The following is a 16,777-nucleotide window of genomic DNA, read 5'->3' on the forward strand; positions in this document are numbered from 1 at the left end:
CCCTCTAAAATGTTAACGTGCTCCACGATTGGTTGACAGAAGTGTCAATCAAGACGCGCAGCGCCTGTAGGTCATTTTTCTTCCTTTCAATATGGCGGCTCTTATGAAGTAAAGTGGCAAATCATTGTTTTGAAGTGAAGATTTTATGATTTATTTACAGTAAAACGACAACAGAGTAAGTATTCACGGGTGGTAATGTGTTGTGATTATTTATGTGAACACTGTGCTAATTTCATGGCGATTAGGTTATAAAAATTCTTTAAAACCTGATTATAAGCCGTGTGGTGTATGTTATCTTCCAGATAAAGTTTGATAATAAATCCCAAATTCTATTATTTATAATTCACTATGAAGCACAATCTCTAACTAATTATTAGCTATGAAAAGCATTCTGTGATAAAGGTTAATGCTTTAGAGAGGGCATACATCCATAACATTAACAGTAGCTACTCGAGGCAGCCAGGCTAGATTATTTATTCCACAGCAGTAGGGAAGACTTGCTGTAACTCATTAAAGACGAAGTCTACCTTCTGAGTATTCTATTTATAACCAGAACTTTAAAATGTTTTTTTATTGGGGACTATACTAAGGCTTTCAATTAATCTATATTTTTGAAAACATTTGTGTACAAGCTGATTGTAAACTTTCGTTTTCTAGGTCTTTGTCCCATAGCTATGTTTAAATAAAACAAAATAAAAGCCATTAAAGATAATGATACTGCTTATGCAAATAAGCATATCCATTGCAAGAGTATCTTTCTCTTTGTTAACCTAGCAAATCATAGAATCTATAGCACAGAAGGAGGCCATTCAGCCCATCGTGCCTGTTTTAAACACAGGACACAGAAATCTGGAGACATACAGGGAGTCCTTCCCACACCAGTATTTTGAAAATCTGTCTATACTAAAACATTGCTTTAAGACGCTCCTTAAAACCTACCTCTTTGACCAAGCTTCTGGTCATCTCTCCTCATATCTCATGTGGCTTGGTGTCAAATATTGTCTGATAATACTTCTGTGCAGCACCATTGGACATTTTACTATGTTAAAGGCACTATATAAATGCAAGTTGTTGTTTCTTGTCATTTGATTGGCCCATTCAGTCAGTGGCGCCGTATAAGCACCTGATTGGTCTGTAGACTGATATGATCACTACCTGTTCCAGCAGTTTCATTGGTCTGGAAGTCAACAGTATTCATCCAGCAATCTGATTGGTCTGTGGTACCAGGTGATTCTATTGCCAGATTTATTTGATTTTCCAGTGACCGACTACGTTTTGTCTCAACTGTCCCTGGCATTTTATTAGGTGATTGCTCAGTCTTCTGTTTTTACTGGTCTCCCTATGTGGCCATAGTCATCACATCCTCTTTTCACTTCAATGGCTGGAAGGGCATTGAGTAAAATTGGTTTGGATTAAAGTCATATCATGGTTACTTCGGGCATAGTAAGATGGGCTGTAAATTTGAAGTCCATCCTTAAATGAATATAGTAGACTATCCAAATTGAAGATACTGGTGTAAACCAGGTATTACTCAGAGGCTGATTTATCCTAATGCTGTTTCATATGGAAGGGGAATGCATGTAAAGTAACTAGGACAATATATCTTCTGCCTGAGCAGTATAAGCCAGGAAGGTTCCCATGTAGCCATGAGAAAGCAGTGAATTGTTAGACACTGGGGGAGGGAAACCATCTTTGACTATGTAGAGAATGGATAGCTGGCAATGGTTACAGAGCATCTTAAATGTGGTATCATAGACCATGTTGCAGTACTTGAGTATTTCATAAGCATCTTCTAAACTTTGATATGAGATTAGTGGTTACATTTATTGCTAGGTATCCATTATTATCAATATGATCAGTGCATAATATTTCTTTAAACCCTATTCTCAAAGTGATTTGTTTCTGACAACCTGATATTACACAATTCCCTATTGCGTTTATTGCTGCAAAGGACAATTTTAATTAACCTGCATGCATACAACTAGACTGAGGGACAGACTGGCAATTTGATTTTTTTTTAAAAAACAGTTAATTGTGTTGGTCAAAGAGCTGATACTGGTTTAAAAAATCAGTACTGTATGTGTTTCTGAGATAAATAAATAACTTGCATTTCTATAGTACATTTCACGACCAGAAAGAAAGAAAGACTTACATTTATATAGCAACTTTCATGACTATAGGATGTCCCAAATTGCTTTAGAGCAAATGATGTACTTTTGCAGTGTAGCCACTGTAGCTGATGTGCTTAGCTAAAAATCTGACTAATGTAGAAATGTGAATGCTCTTAATTTTTGGAAACTGTTAGTGTGGTTTAAAAAATTGTTGATTGCTAACTGTTCCTTTTAATAGCTTCAAGATTGAGGTAAAGGGAGGGGCTTTTCGCCTTGATGAAGAGGACTTTAAACCACATTTTTACTTATAACTTTTTTAAGCTTCACAACTTGTTTATAATAAAACTATAGAACCCATAAAAATAAATCCTGAAAAACTATTTTGGTAAAATTTTGAGTTAAAATTATTTAATATAAAATAATTGGTTTAAATTAATGGAAAATTTCATAGTTGACCCAAGTTGTCTGAAATGCCTTTTTGAAGTTTAATCATGACTCAATTGGTAGCATTGTTTCCTCTGAGTTAGAAGGGTGTGGGTTCAAATCCCATAATCTGGACTGACATGTAGCATCGTATTGAGGGACTGCTGCATTGTTGGAGCTGCTTTTCTCCTGATGAGGTGTTAAACCAAGGCCCTATCTGAATGTTCAGGTGGATGCTAAGGATCCCACTATTCAAAGAGCTGTGAATTCTCCTGGTATCTTGGAAATCATTCCTTTCTCAACTAATGCATCCAAAATGGTCATTCATCTCATTGCTGTTTATGGGGCCATGTGCAAATGACTGCACCAGACTAATTCAGAAGCACCTCGGGATGTCCTCAGAGACTTGATAATAGCAGTTTTCTTTTCTCACAATCTCACTCTGTCTCTTCCGCCCACCCCCCCCCCCCCCCTTGCTCTCTCTTTTTTGCTCTCTCTTTTTTGCTCTCTCTTTTTTGCTCTCTCTTTTTTGCTCTCTCTTTTTTGCTCTCTCTTTCTTTCACTCTCTTGTGCTTGCTCTTTCTCGGTCTCTATTTTCTTTCTCTATCTCTTCCCGTCTGTGAGTGTGTGTGTGTGTGTGTGTCTGTCTCTCTCCCCCCCCCGTTTGTGTCTGTTTCTCTCTGTTTTGGAAATCGTACATGACCCATTGGGAGGAATGTGCTTGATAGGTTGAATGGGCTTCACTTATATAGTCCTATCTGCTAATATTAATTGTGCTGGGGCAAATTCACAAATAGTATTCAATATTGGAAAATCTAATGATTTTAAGTAAAGAAAACCAGCAATCTCAAGGGTAATTAGGGATGGGCAATAATGCCAGTGACGCCCACATCCCATGAATGAATAAAAAAACTACATGTAATTTAAGGAGTAACTAGTTCAATCTTGAAACCTGTGGAAAGGCTAGGAATCTATTACTGTCAACATGAACTTTGTTACTACATTCACAAGATTAATGAACAGATTCCCGATTTAGCAAGAAATAGAGTTATAGACTAGGAGACAATACAAGAAGTGAAAATGGTGTAACTATTGCCATGATGTAGACTTTTAGTGATACAGCAAGCTAGGTGCATTGAATGTTAATTTCTTCTTTACTTTGTGACTTGTCACTAATTTGTGAGACTGAATATAATTGGTCTCCTGGTGAACTGGATGGTGCAGTGGGTTAGACAGTGGGTTTTACTTTTAAAATTCTCATCCTCTTCAAATTCCTTCCTGGCCTCGCCCCTCCCTATCTCTGTAACATTCTTCAGCCCTATAACCATCTGAGAACTCTGCATTCCTGCAAATCTGGCATCTTATGCATTCCAAAATCTCTTCGCCCCATCATTGCTGGCCATACCTTCAACCGTCTGAGCTCTGGAATTCCCTCCCTAAACCTCTCTGCCTCTCCACCACCCTCTGCTCCTTTAAGATTCTCCTTAAATCCCCCTCTTTGACCAAGATTTTGGCCACCTCTCCTTATATTTCCTTTTTCAGCACGGTGTTGATTTTTGACTGTTTACATTTCTGCGAAGCACCGAGGGATGTATTTCTACGTTAAAGACACTATATAAATGCAAGTAGTTGTTGTTGTTTGAGCCTAGACATGTAAGTCACTACTCTGGAAGTGGCTTATGGTAAAATAAGCTGTTATTCGGATTTTAGTCAAGTGTAATTGAGAGAGTGAAATGTTCATGGAGCTGTAGTGTGTTGGTCTTTTATCACTAGGATTTCAGTAATGTAATGAATTCATAGAAGAAGCATTTTAGAAAATATTAAAACGTGTTGGCTTGAAATGTAATTTTCTGACAGCACTTTGATGCTAAATATAGCAGTAAATCAGTATGATTAGTCTGCATGACCTAATGGCCCATGTGCTCTGTGGGATAGGTCATGTGATGTGACACTACTTCAAAGCTTAATTTTTCCAAAAATACATCTCTTTATTCATTGTCTCTGTAGCCTGCTTCTGAGTAAAACTTTAACCACATAGGCTCTGAATCATTTAAAAAGTTTGTACAGGATATGTAGTTTGCCCAGACTTCTTTTGAATTGATAGTATAATCTTCAATAGGGGAGGAGCTGCAAAGAAAGGCCTTTACTTAAATACACAGAATGTCACTGGGGTTGGAGTGGGCAACTATCTAGCTGAACATAAACAGATGGACATCAGACCTTGGAGAATACAGAGAGCTTCCTAAATTCGTTCCCTTGCCAGCTCCTAACCTTCAATAAGAAATTGTGAGATTTTGCAAGCAAGTAGGGAACCTGCGCACTGGAAGGATTTAAAAAGAATGAGTAATTTACATTTTGGGTAAGAACATGTGTATGTGTTTGTATATTTCTGTGCTGTGAAGGCGTGGGATGGAACATTTAAAAAATGTTGAGTGCAGAGAAATGGAACATTTATTCCATTTTTCACACCATTTTCCTCTCCTCCTGATTTAAGTTGGTAGGTGGTTGTATGGGTGGTGGCAGCCCTCCTGTACCTCACCGCAATGGTTATTCTTCATGTGTGAACTTAGACAGTGAGTACTAGCAGGCTTAAGGAGTAAATCGTAGCTGAGCCAGTTCCTGAGAGCAAGTATTAAAAAAAATATTTGCAGGTGGAGTCATTATGATTTAAATGCATAAATGAGTAGAAACAACAGAGGTTGGAAAGAAATAATGCAATCAGTAGTAACGGCTGAGGCCTGGAGGAATTAAAGAAACAAGCAAGCATGCTGAGTACTTTGCCAGATGCAAAACTTTTAATTATATTGATTTTAAAAGCAGTTTGAAATTTATGAATATCTTTTTTGATAAAGCTGTTCGTCCCGAATTGTGGAAAAAAAAACTTATTTTTATTTGTTCTCAAGATATGGGTGCACTGGCAAGGCAGCATTTATTGCCCATCCCTAGTTGCTCTGAGAAGTTGATTGTGGGCCTTCTCCTTGAACTGTTGCAGTCCTTGTGATGACGAGATCCCATAATGGTGTTAGGGAATTCCAGTATTCTGATGCAGTGACGATGAAAGTGTAGCAGTATATGTACAATTCAGGATGGTGTGCATCTTGGAGGAGAACTTGCAGGTGATGGTGTTTCACAACATTGCTGCTCTTGTCCTTCTTGGTAGTAGACGTTGTAGGGGAGGGAGGTGCTGGTGAGTTGCTGCAGTGTATCCTGTAGATCGTACATACAGCAGCTACGGTGCACCAGTGGTGATGGAGGTCGATTATAGAGTACAGTGGCAAGGACGTCGATCAAACAAACTGTTCTGTCCTGGATTGTGTTGTGCTTCGTAAGTGTTGTTATGCCTGAACCCATCTAGGTGAGAATGGTGAGTATTCCATCGCACTCCTGACTTGAGACTTGTAAATGGTAGAGAGGCACCCATCTAGGTGAGAATGGTGAGTATTCCATCGCAACTCCTGCCCTACTCTTGTAGTCATGGTGTTGATATGGCTGGTCCAGTTCATCTTTTGGTCGGTGGTGAACCCAGGATGTTGATGATGGGGGTGGGGGGGGGGGGTAACTCAGTGATAGTGATGCGGTTGAAGGTCAAAGGGCGATGGCATGGCTTTTTCTTGTTCAAGATGGTCATTACCTGGCGTTAATGTTGCCTGCTACTTGTCAGCCCTAGTCTGGATGTTATCCAGGTCGTGCTGTATGCTGGCATGGGCTGCTTCATTATTGGAGGAGTTGTGAATGTTTGTGAGCAGCCCCATTCGTGACCTTATGATGGAGAGAAGGTCATTGATGAAACAGCTGAAGATGGTTGGGCCAAGGATCCTTCCCTGAAGAGCTGCTACAGTGATGGTTCGGGACTGTGATGATTCACCTCTGACAACCACAACCATCTTCCTTTGTGTCAGGTATGACTCCCAACACTAGAGGGTTTTCCCTTTGATCCCTATCAACCTCAGTTTTGTTAGGGCTTCTCGGTTCCATACTCTTGTCAAGTGCTGCTTGATGTGGTGGGCAGCAACTCTCTCCTCTTCTCTGGCATTCAGCTCTTGTGTCCATATTTAGATCAAAGCTGTGATGAGGTCTGAAGGCGAGTTATTCTGGCAGAATCCGAAACTGTCAATGAGCAGCTTATTGGTGAGTGGGTGTTGCTTAATAGCATTATTAATGACTTCTTCCATAACTTTACTGATAGAACACTAATTGGCAGGTTAGATTTATTTTTTTTTGTGGATAAGACATACCTGGGCAATCTTCTACATTGTCAGGTAGATGCCAGTGTCGTAGCTGTACTGGAACTGCTTGGCTAGAGAAGAAGCTATCTCTTGTACACATGTCTTCAGTGCTACAAACGGGATGTTATCAGCCCATGGCCTGCCTTGTATCCAGTGCACTCAGCTACAATGTCGAATGGAGTGAACTCAGTTTGCTGGACACTGGTATCTATGATGGTGAGGACCTTGAGAGGAGGCCGTGTAGGATCATCCACTTTTGACTGAAGACACTGGCAAACACTTGTCTCTTACAAACATGTCGGATACTTCGCCAGATTCTAAACTTTTAATTATATAGATTTTTAAAGGCGGTTTTCTGTTAAAGCAGTTGGTGCCCAATTGTGGAGGAAAAAAAAATTCCCAGCAAAAGGTCCTTAAAATGTCAGCTCTTTATTCTGTTTGTCCATTTCCCAATAGAGTCCTCCGATGGCTTCTCCGAGACTGTCAGTTAATGCTGAATTGGGGATGTTTTGTGCTGTGGGTCCAACCCTACTAGGAACTATATTGAGACTGGAACTCATCACATGTAGGACCTTTATATCCAGTATAAATCATACTTTTGAGATACATTTTAACTGCACTATTATATACTTTTTATAAAGCCTTTTCATACATAACCATTCATTAAATGAGCAGAGTGGGATAATAAGACTAATCCAGTAGTACTCAACACGGGGTTCTTCTGTTTTCTCCCCCCCCCCCCCCCCCCCCCCCCCACCCCGCCACGTGCCGCTTTTTTTTTTCCCTCAAAAAAACATTTTTTTGTTCCATTTCAGGCACCCGAAGCCAACATTACGGTATTCCCAGATCAGCCAGATACAGAATAAAGCCCCCCCTATTCTGCCCCAAAGTGCCCTGTCTCCAACTACTGCACCAATGTGGTATTTTTTCCATTTGCCACCTGAACCAACTTTAGACCTGTTTGACATTGCTAATCAGTGCCAAATTAAGGACACTTTTCTGCTATATAAGCCCTTAGAAATGGGATTTACACGGCCCAAACCTGTTTCACACAAGATACTGGAGACAGAAGAGTCTTGCATGTATTAGCTTCACCTAGATTTGAAGTTCCCTAAGTAGGAAGGTCAGTGCCTAACCCACTGTGTCACCCAGTTCCAGTACGGTGCTATAGAATTTGAATGATTGACAGAATTATGGCTTTCTGACTAGGTGGCCATAAAAGGCACACATGCTGCATTCAGAGCTGGAACCATTTTTTGTGGAAGAAGCATTTCCCACATCTAGAGAGGAGCAGCAAGCAAAGTAGTGCGCAAAACTCAGTGACCTTGCCACTGATCCAGTCGAAGATGATCCTAGCTTCAAAAGTATGGCTTGTTCCTAGGTTCCAAGCTTAATAATTCTGAAACTCGAGATGTCAAGTGTTTTCATTGAACTTTTTGGGGAGTGAAATGCAACCTTCTGTAGCAATATTTTCTTAAACTTAAAAAAACAACAACTTTATTTTCAAAGTAAAAATGACTATCCTTCTGTCCCAATGTCATGTGAAAATAAGTACCCTTAAAATAAAGGTGAGGTTAGAATGTAAAGAGGTGGAATTGCACAGGGAATGATAAGCAAATGTTTTAGTGCGTGGTAGTGTGCTAAAGTCTCTTGTATGGAGTCCGAGGTCCATAGTGTGCCATGCAATTAAAAACAAGGCTGGGATTTAATTGTCGTCTTAGGAGTTGTTTATTTAATTCATAATTTTCAGAAAATTATGTGGGGGAGGAGGTGAGAAAAATGTTCATAATATACAATCAAGTTTTTTAAAAAGTTGGGAAATATAATAAAATTCGTGCTGCTCATTTGGGGCTGCTACTTGTCTTGCCAGTTAGCGAAGAGGGTTAAGTCAATGACTGTTAGCTCTGCTATAAATGCAGACTTTGTAACTGTACAATGGACTTGAATCATGGCGGTGGAATAATAGGAGGAAAAATAAACTTGCAGAGATGAACATCGTTCACTCTTACTAGAGTGAGAGCTTGCTTGTTTTGTACAATGTGATGGAAACTATTTATTTATTTCTTTGTCACAACAGTTTATCTTGGTTCAAATCTGCAAATTTTCAATGTAATTTCAGCACTATTCGGGTACAACAATGAGGGGTTTCCAAAAGGTTCTGAACTTAGTTCTTCAAAAGATAAGATCTTGGAAAATAGCCTTCAAAACCACAAAAGCTTTCAGTAAATTTACTAAACAAGATTGACTCTAGCATTGTGTTTAGTTGCATGGAATATTAGCTTTGTATTGAGTTGCATGGAATATTAGCTTTGTATTGAGTTGCATGGAACATTGCCCACAGGAAAAAAAGCCTTACTCCAAGGGAGATAACATAATCAGTGATTTGACAGCAACTCCAAGCCTAGACAACAGTGACTAGCAAAAACAAATTTCAGATCTTTAACTGCCTCATCATACAGTAGAACTGCAGATTGTGGATTTAACTAGTGATGTTGAGTCATGGCTGCATTCAGACATCCAGGGCTGTATGTATTTAAGCCTTGCATTGGATGAGTCTTGCAACCGTCAAGGCAAGCCTTAGCTGAGTAGTATTTGTGTGTATAGTGTCTTATGACTCCACTGTGAAGGAAGATTTGCTTGACATTGTGTCACTAAAAGAACCTGCGGAATGGATGTTGAGCAAACCCTCATGATGGTTATTCAGAAAGCCATGGTATCTACAGAAATCTGCTGCCATTGCTATGGATGGGGCTCCAGCAATGTTAAGATCTGTAAGCAAGCTAGTGAAGGCTTTGTAAAGGTGATGGTGGCCTTCCTGAATTCTGGACATCTTAGTGCATCATTCACCTGGAGTCCAAGTACTTAAATTTGAAACCCATGATGAAAGTTGTCAAAACTACATTGAAACCCATGTACTTGAATCACAGGCAATTTAAAGATCTGATTGAAGAATCCAGTGACAGAATCTCATTTCAGACATTGTGCTTCACTGTGAGTGAGCTGGCTTTCTAGAGGAAAAATTATTGAGCAATTTTCTGAAAGTATTCATGGAAGAAAGGACCTTCATTGACAGACCCTAAGTGGATTTTGTGTTTGGCCTTTCCAACAGACATGTTGCTGAATCTGGATAAATAGAATCTGGGATCGCAAAGTGTGTTTGCCTTCGTAAACAAACTTTAGCTGTTTTAGGCTCAGTTGCAGAGAGATGAACTGCTGCACTTCCTGTTCATGATTAAGACTCATGAAAATAGTAATGTGATGGAATAGTTACAGAGCTACAAGCATGCACAACTCTTCATACGGGTCTTTATGATATTTTTGTTCAATGATTGAAAGATTTGGAGTTGAAAAGGCTTCCGGATGGTGCTGAGGCAGATTACCTAAAGTCCCCTTTGGTTATCAATGAAGCAGTTTCTCAGTTGAAAGTGATTGAGCTTCATGAAGATGACAGAATGAAGCCAATTCTAAGAGAATTTTTAAGGGCTGTGCCATGAGAGAACTCCAAACATCAAGACCACTGCCTTGTCTGATTTCTACATTCAGATGCGCAAATCTTCATTCCTACATTTCAACATGTAAAATCAAAGTAAAGCCATATTCTGACTGATACTCATATTTCAGATTTGTTGTATTCATTCACAACCAAATACAAACCAAATTTCAGGGAAGGAGTGAGAAACAAATTGTGTCTGACTGTACTTTGTGTATTTTTGGGGTACTTACAGTGTGAATATCACTGAATATTACAGTATTAACTACTGATGTTTCATAATTTAACAGATATTATCAAAGTTTGTTGATTCTTATTGTTAGTTGTTGGGGTTATTGTAATTTTTTGGAACTAATAACCTGCAATTAAAAGAAAATGATAACTAGAATTTTGTCATCACAGTCCTGTTAAATAAGCTAATGGACTGAAATTATCCCTATTATATAACAATTTACATTTCTGTAGCGCATACAAAGAGTGTGTTATGGAGCAGTAGATAGCAAGGGGACAAGGGGGCGGGGGCGCGGTGGCGAGAAGGGAAATGAGTCATTAGGGGACAAAGACACAGTCAGCAAGGTGGGTCTTTAGGAATTTTTGGAGGTGGGGAGGGAGGTGACAAAGTGGAGATGCTGAGGGAGGGAGATCTAGAGGGCTGTAGTAAGCTTGCTGAAGATCAGCCATGGAGGTAGACTGGTTTTGGAGGACATGCATAGGGACAAAGCTGGAGGCGATCAGGAAGGGAGGTGTGGTTTAGGCTGTGGAAGGTGAAGATAAGAATGAGAATCTTGATATCAATATTCTGGGTCGTGGGAGCCAGTAGAGCTTGTAGTACGTATCCAATAGAGCTTGTAGTACGTATCCAATAGTATTTTTAATTTAAGGCACTTTTAGCATAATGGATGCTAAAAGTGCCTTAATAGACTGCCGATGCATGGTTCTTGCTGTGTCAGCAGCACTCCTGAACATAAACAACTCAGCCTGTATAGCAGAGACCCACTTTTGGCATTCCTCTCATGTGAAGTACCTGAATACTTGTGGCTCTTTGTCGGATACAATTTTCTTTTTATGGCTCTTGAGCTTTGTAAGGTTAACTACCCCTGGGCTAATCATTAATGGATAAATAAGTGCACACTTTTGTGAGCTCGAGTTATCAGAAAACACCAGTGACAAAGAAGATTGCAGAGGAACCATGGAGAGTGTACAGCTTTCCTTCTTGTGTTAATAAAGCTACGTATATAAATCGTAAAAGACCACCCTTGAACCTTTTGGTGTGATTTTAAAAAAAATGTATCAAATAAGGCCTTTTAAAAGGCCTAATTTAATGCTCCATTTTGCATTGCATCAAAGCGAAGCAAGCGGTATTATTTTTGATCTTAGAGAAATTGGAATTTAATGATAGGAACACCACTTAGAAGAGAGAGCTAAAGACTTTGGGAGCCAATTAAAGCATTTAAATGGAGACTAATAGATAATTGCCTCTTTTCAATCAGAAATCTCACAGCCTTCATAGTCCAGTAATTGTCGCTGAATCCTTGCATTCAACAACATGTGCTAGGACTTCTTTTATCTTTCGCTCAACAACGGTGAATGGGTAGTATAAAATTTCATATTGCTATTATAAAAATGTGGTTAATACTGCAGTAGCTCATGCAGTAGAATTGCCATAAAAGATACAGACCCTGATTGTAAGTACACAGTAGGTGAGATTGGGTGGGAAGAAAGAGAACTTGTGATGTCACTATTTGATCATCTTTCTGTTTGCCTGTGAGCACTCTTCAAATTTTTTGTTTCCTGCTCTTGAATACTGAACTGGAATCTTTTTTTTGTGTATTGGCATCCAGGCTGTTGCATTATAAATCATGCCTTTCAAATTATTCTTATTTGCAGAATAGTTAACTATTCATGAAGTTGTCTTAGTGTGTTTTTGCTGTGCCTTTACTTCAATGCACTGAGCTGCTAGGCAGGATGGAGTCTTATTGGAATAATAAAAAATAAGAACACTGAGATTATTTTCTTCCTGGTTGGAGAAGCTTGAAAAAGAAAATTATAAAAATAACCTAGCACTGCCGGAGTTGAGGATACTTGAGAAGATAAATTAAAATATGAAATAATAGCAGTACATTAGTGGACTAATGCATTGTGCCACAGAGTGAGGGTTTGATTTCACAATTCCACTGAGCCTACTGTGTTGATGTTGATGTTGGGTGATCCAGAGTGAGGAGGCCAGGCTCTTTTCAGCAGCAAGGGTGGAACGGTTGTCTTTGGGAAGCAGGTTGTTAGCTTTGCTCTGTGGCCTGGGAAGAGGGGAAATACAGATTTAGCAGAGGGAATGGGAAATTCACAATCAGAAAACATAAATACCTTTTACACTTTGCATTCCTAAGTGGTGCATTGTATAATGAGGCCAAGGTCACCCAGTGCCCTCAACGAAAGGGATACATTGACAGTGGCGATGGTGCTGTATTAATGTCATTACTCCACTGCATAGTGGTGCAGTATTGAGTCTCCTGCACAGCCAAAAACTGAAGAATAAAACTTGTTTTTCACCATTGTTTTACTGCGAATTGTAGTGGCAACAGAATTGTGCAAGAGTGTAAAGAGGAAAAAATGCTGGTCTGGTGCCCTTTTCAGCTTTCAAATATCATCTGCAGAAATTATTTCCTAATGATTTTCATCCCTGAATATTTTGTAAAATTGGAGATTTTGCACATGTGGAACCCTAGAGTGTAAACTGAAAACATATAGCCATGTTATGCCCATGTTTAGCTGCAGAAATGCTCTGTTAAAGCTTATTAACCTCCTTACTAATAGAATACTGTTGTGTTTTTAAACAAGTCTTGATAGTAATTGATCTGTGTTTCCCTTTGAAGTATCTGCAGAATCTGCAGTTATTTAGATTACGCCATGTCGGGAGCAGGGTCTATCCTTCAGCAGTTTGTCAGTGGGTTGAAGAGTCGTAGCGAGGAGACCCGGGCTAAAGCCGCTAAGGACCTGCAGCACTATGTTACCACTGAACTTCGTGAGGTACAGTCAATTAGTCAAAATCGGACTAGTCAGTAAGAATTGCAAAGCTGTGGAATTGTACAGTATTCCTGTTTGCAGAGAACTCAAATTACATAATTGTAATTGGTTACTGAACACAGCACTTGAAATTGTTTAATACGTTAAGAAAATTAGATTCCTGAATTCAAAGCCAGTTAATATAGTCCTTTCCCTGGACACGATTTATATTTTTAAACTTTCTAAAAAAAAAGTTTCTCTTTAATGGGTTTATCTCTGTGTATCCTCTTTGAGGTGGGAGGGCTGTGAAACAGTTGAGGCCTCTTCTGTCCTCCCGATTCTGATTTGTGTTCTGCCAATAACCAATGTGCTTCTTGCTCAATATCTTCCCCTGTCGCATCCCATTTATGTGCAAAAGATAAATTTAACAATTGTGTAAAAACTAAACTAATGCTGCCAGCTAGTCAGCCAACAACTACATGTATTAACCATTATCTTGTGATGGATTACATTGGGACATTTAAGAATAGGCTAGCTAGCTGGCTGGAATAAAGGGACATGGGAACTAAGCAGATACATGGGATTAGGTCTGCTGCTCATGTGGAGAACAAACATCAACATGGACTGGTTGGGTCAAACAAACTATTTCTGTGTTGTAAATTCTCTGTCATTTTATGTACTGGGACCAAACAGATAGCCTTTTCCAATCTTGTACATCCCTAAGTTTCTAAAATGCAGTTTTTAAAACTCTTTATCTAGTGGTGTCCTGCACCTATAGACTTGTGTTGTGTCTTGTGCTTCATCAATTATTTTTTATTTCTCCTTTAATAAATGCTTCCTTTCCTTGCCCCACCCCCATTTTCTTTCTCATTGTTTAAATAAACAAATTTCTATTTTCCCTTCTGATGGTGCAGTATCTGTTCTAAGATATCTGCCAACCCTGCTATTGAATTGGCCACAGTTTAGTCCCACTGAGCACGTGGGCAAATGCAGCCTGTGTCTTATTGCTCTGTTATGCAGTGCTTGAGAACGCCAATCAACTGTGGCATGAGAACTCCTACTTCCCCAGATTTTTACATCCCATTTACCTCGTAGGAATGTCTCCAGTGACAAACCAAATGCAATGTGTAGCATAAATAACATGGCGGCACTGCTGCCAAAGGCACTAAAATCCTCCTTGGGAGGGGATTCCACTGCGTAATGCTGGATGAAAAGTGCCCTGGGCAGTAAAGGTAAATGGAAGCTGTTGGTGGCATTTGGCATCAGGTACACCATTTGATTCTGGCTTTAGGCAGACTAAATTCATAACTCTTCGGGTATAGGCTAGCAATACGGTTTGGCATTTCTAGCCTTTCCCAGCTTTTCCCAACCTTTCTTTGGCATTGGACAGTAATAGTTGTGGCTTTTTTTTTGCAGTTGTTCAGTTAAAGTAAAATGCACCATTTTGAGGGGTTTTGAGTTCTAATATGTGTCTCTTTAGGTCAGCCAAGAGGAAGTCACTTCTTTCTACGATGAACTGAACCACCATATTTTTGAACTGGTTTCCAGTTCCGATGTGAACGAGAGGAAAGGAGGCATCCTGGCAATTGGTATGTGCAGCATAGGAAAAAGAGAAAGAAAAGACTGTTCATGCTGCAAAATATGTACCTGTGTTTAAAATGTATGTAAGAACATAATTCATTATAACAGACTCTAGAGTTTCCTGTTCCTGTTTTGGGATGGTACATGCACTCAATAGTACATTATAAGGAATGATGCATAATGTTACTGACCCCAGGGAAAGCAGCAGTTCATAGCCCAGTCTTTCCATTTCCCCTGCAAAGCTCAAGTGGTTAATGCACGTAAGCTAATCTTGAGCTTCAGACAATGGTCTTAAATTGGTTGAGATCTTTTATTGTGTATAATCTATAAGCGGTGAATCTTCTTTGGAGCTCTTTTTTCTTGCCATAATTGTTAGTATCTGAAGGTGCCATTGGCATTGGATAAGTAGGTGAATTGATTTTATGATGTAAGATTAAATTATTTGTTATTGAATGGCTAATCACAGAAAATATAACCAAATATTTTTGAAGCTAATTATTCTGTGTATTCTAATGAAACTGGTGAGCCAACACACTTTCTTGTTACATATTTTGTTTGCAGATTCAGTAAATATAGTCCTTTTACAAGAGATAGCAAACAATCAATGTTTTCAATAGTTTACTGTGTTAGACAGATTTACACAGTAAACAGACTTTGTTTCCTATAGTTTGATGTGTAAATTTGGTTTTTATTCCCAATGCAGTAAGCCTCATTGGAGTTGAAGGAGGAAATGCCACTCGAATTACACGGTTTGCCAATTACTTACGGAACCTGCTCCCATCCAGCGACCCAGTTGTTATGGAAATGGCTTCAAAAGCTATGGGCCGCCTTTCCATGGCTGGCGATACCTTTACAGCCGAATATGTTGAGTTTGAAGTCAAACGTGCGCTTGAGTGGTTAGGAGCGGACCGAAATGAAGGAAGACGTCATGCTGCGGTATGTGTTAACTTAGACTGGATTTATCTATTTGAAAGGTACAGGGATAGGGGAAGTAAATCAAAGGTCAGGTCTTATTTGTCCATGGTGGGGTGGGGGGGATGAAAGGGGGAATTTGTTCACATATTTTCTTACCTGACAGCTCGTTTTGCAAGTTATGTTAATTTCCCCCACTTTATGAATCTGAATATCTTGACTTAGAGACAGATGCTCTGATTCCACGGCTTGCTATTTTTCAGCTAGTCACAAGAAGATATCTACGTAGACGTACCCTTTTATCTTTTTTTAAAACCTTTCCTTCCATGCAAAGACGTGGATTGCCTCCAGTTAGTGCATCCTAAAAACAATACAGGTGAAATTGGAAAGTCATCCTACAGGGAATCCGAAGAGAGGATTTTATTTATTAAACTTCGAAAGCAAATTATATTGTACCATTTTGTCACAAAATCTCTAAATGCTTACAATGGAGATACCTATGTTATAAGTGTCAATTGCTCAGTTAAAAGAAGTGTGTTCTTACCAGTTTTATTGCCAATCACAAATAGCTAGCTTGAAACATGTTGGGTTATATTTTCTCTAATTGGCCATTTAGAAATAAATAACCTAAATTTCTATCATAAAATCAGCATACCCACTTACCCCATGTCATCAACATCTTGCAAATGATAACAATTGTTTTATTTTTACAAAATGAACTTGAAGGAAAATGCACCACCCCATATAGATTATACACAATTAAGTGATTTCAGTCAGTTTATGATTGTTGGCCTGGAGCTGTCCTTTTTAACTGAGTTGTATGTTTTAAAACTGCTGGTTTGGGGAAGATGTTTTGTGTAGAAATCACTTCTTTCCAGTTTCCAAAAATGGCTTGCATTTATATAGCAAAATATCAGTCTCCGGAACATCTAGAAGTTCTTCACATACAATTAATTACTTTGTTGTTATGTAGCTAAGTGTGGCAGCCATTTTGCAGATAATAAGATCTCACAAACAGCAAATATATAATCTTT

The 16,777-nt window shown here is 39.1% G+C and overlaps 1 protein-coding gene across 4 annotated transcripts in view; it reads left to right on the forward strand.

Moving 5' to 3' along the window:
- Positions 1 to 87: 87 nt before the first annotated feature.
- Positions 88 to 16,777, forward strand: part of mtor (mechanistic target of rapamycin kinase) — a 265,629-nt gene continuing 248,939 nt past the window's right edge. For all 4 annotated transcript variants that reach the window (XM_067970643.1, XM_067970645.1, XM_067970644.1 and 1 more), the window contains exons 1-4: positions 88 to 175; positions 13,121 to 13,274; positions 14,731 to 14,839; positions 15,535 to 15,767. In XM_067970643.1, coding sequence (XP_067826744.1) covers positions 13,155 to 13,274; positions 14,731 to 14,839; positions 15,535 to 15,767 — 462 coding nt within the window. In that variant the 5' untranslated portion in view covers positions 88 to 175; positions 13,121 to 13,154. The remainder of the gene's footprint in view (positions 176 to 13,120; positions 13,275 to 14,730; positions 14,840 to 15,534; positions 15,768 to 16,777) is intronic.

This window comes from Heptranchias perlo, chromosome 32, assembly GCF_035084215.1.
Source record: "Heptranchias perlo isolate sHepPer1 chromosome 32, sHepPer1.hap1, whole genome shotgun sequence".
Lineage (NCBI taxonomy): Eukaryota > Metazoa > Chordata > Chondrichthyes > Hexanchiformes > Hexanchidae > Heptranchias > Heptranchias perlo.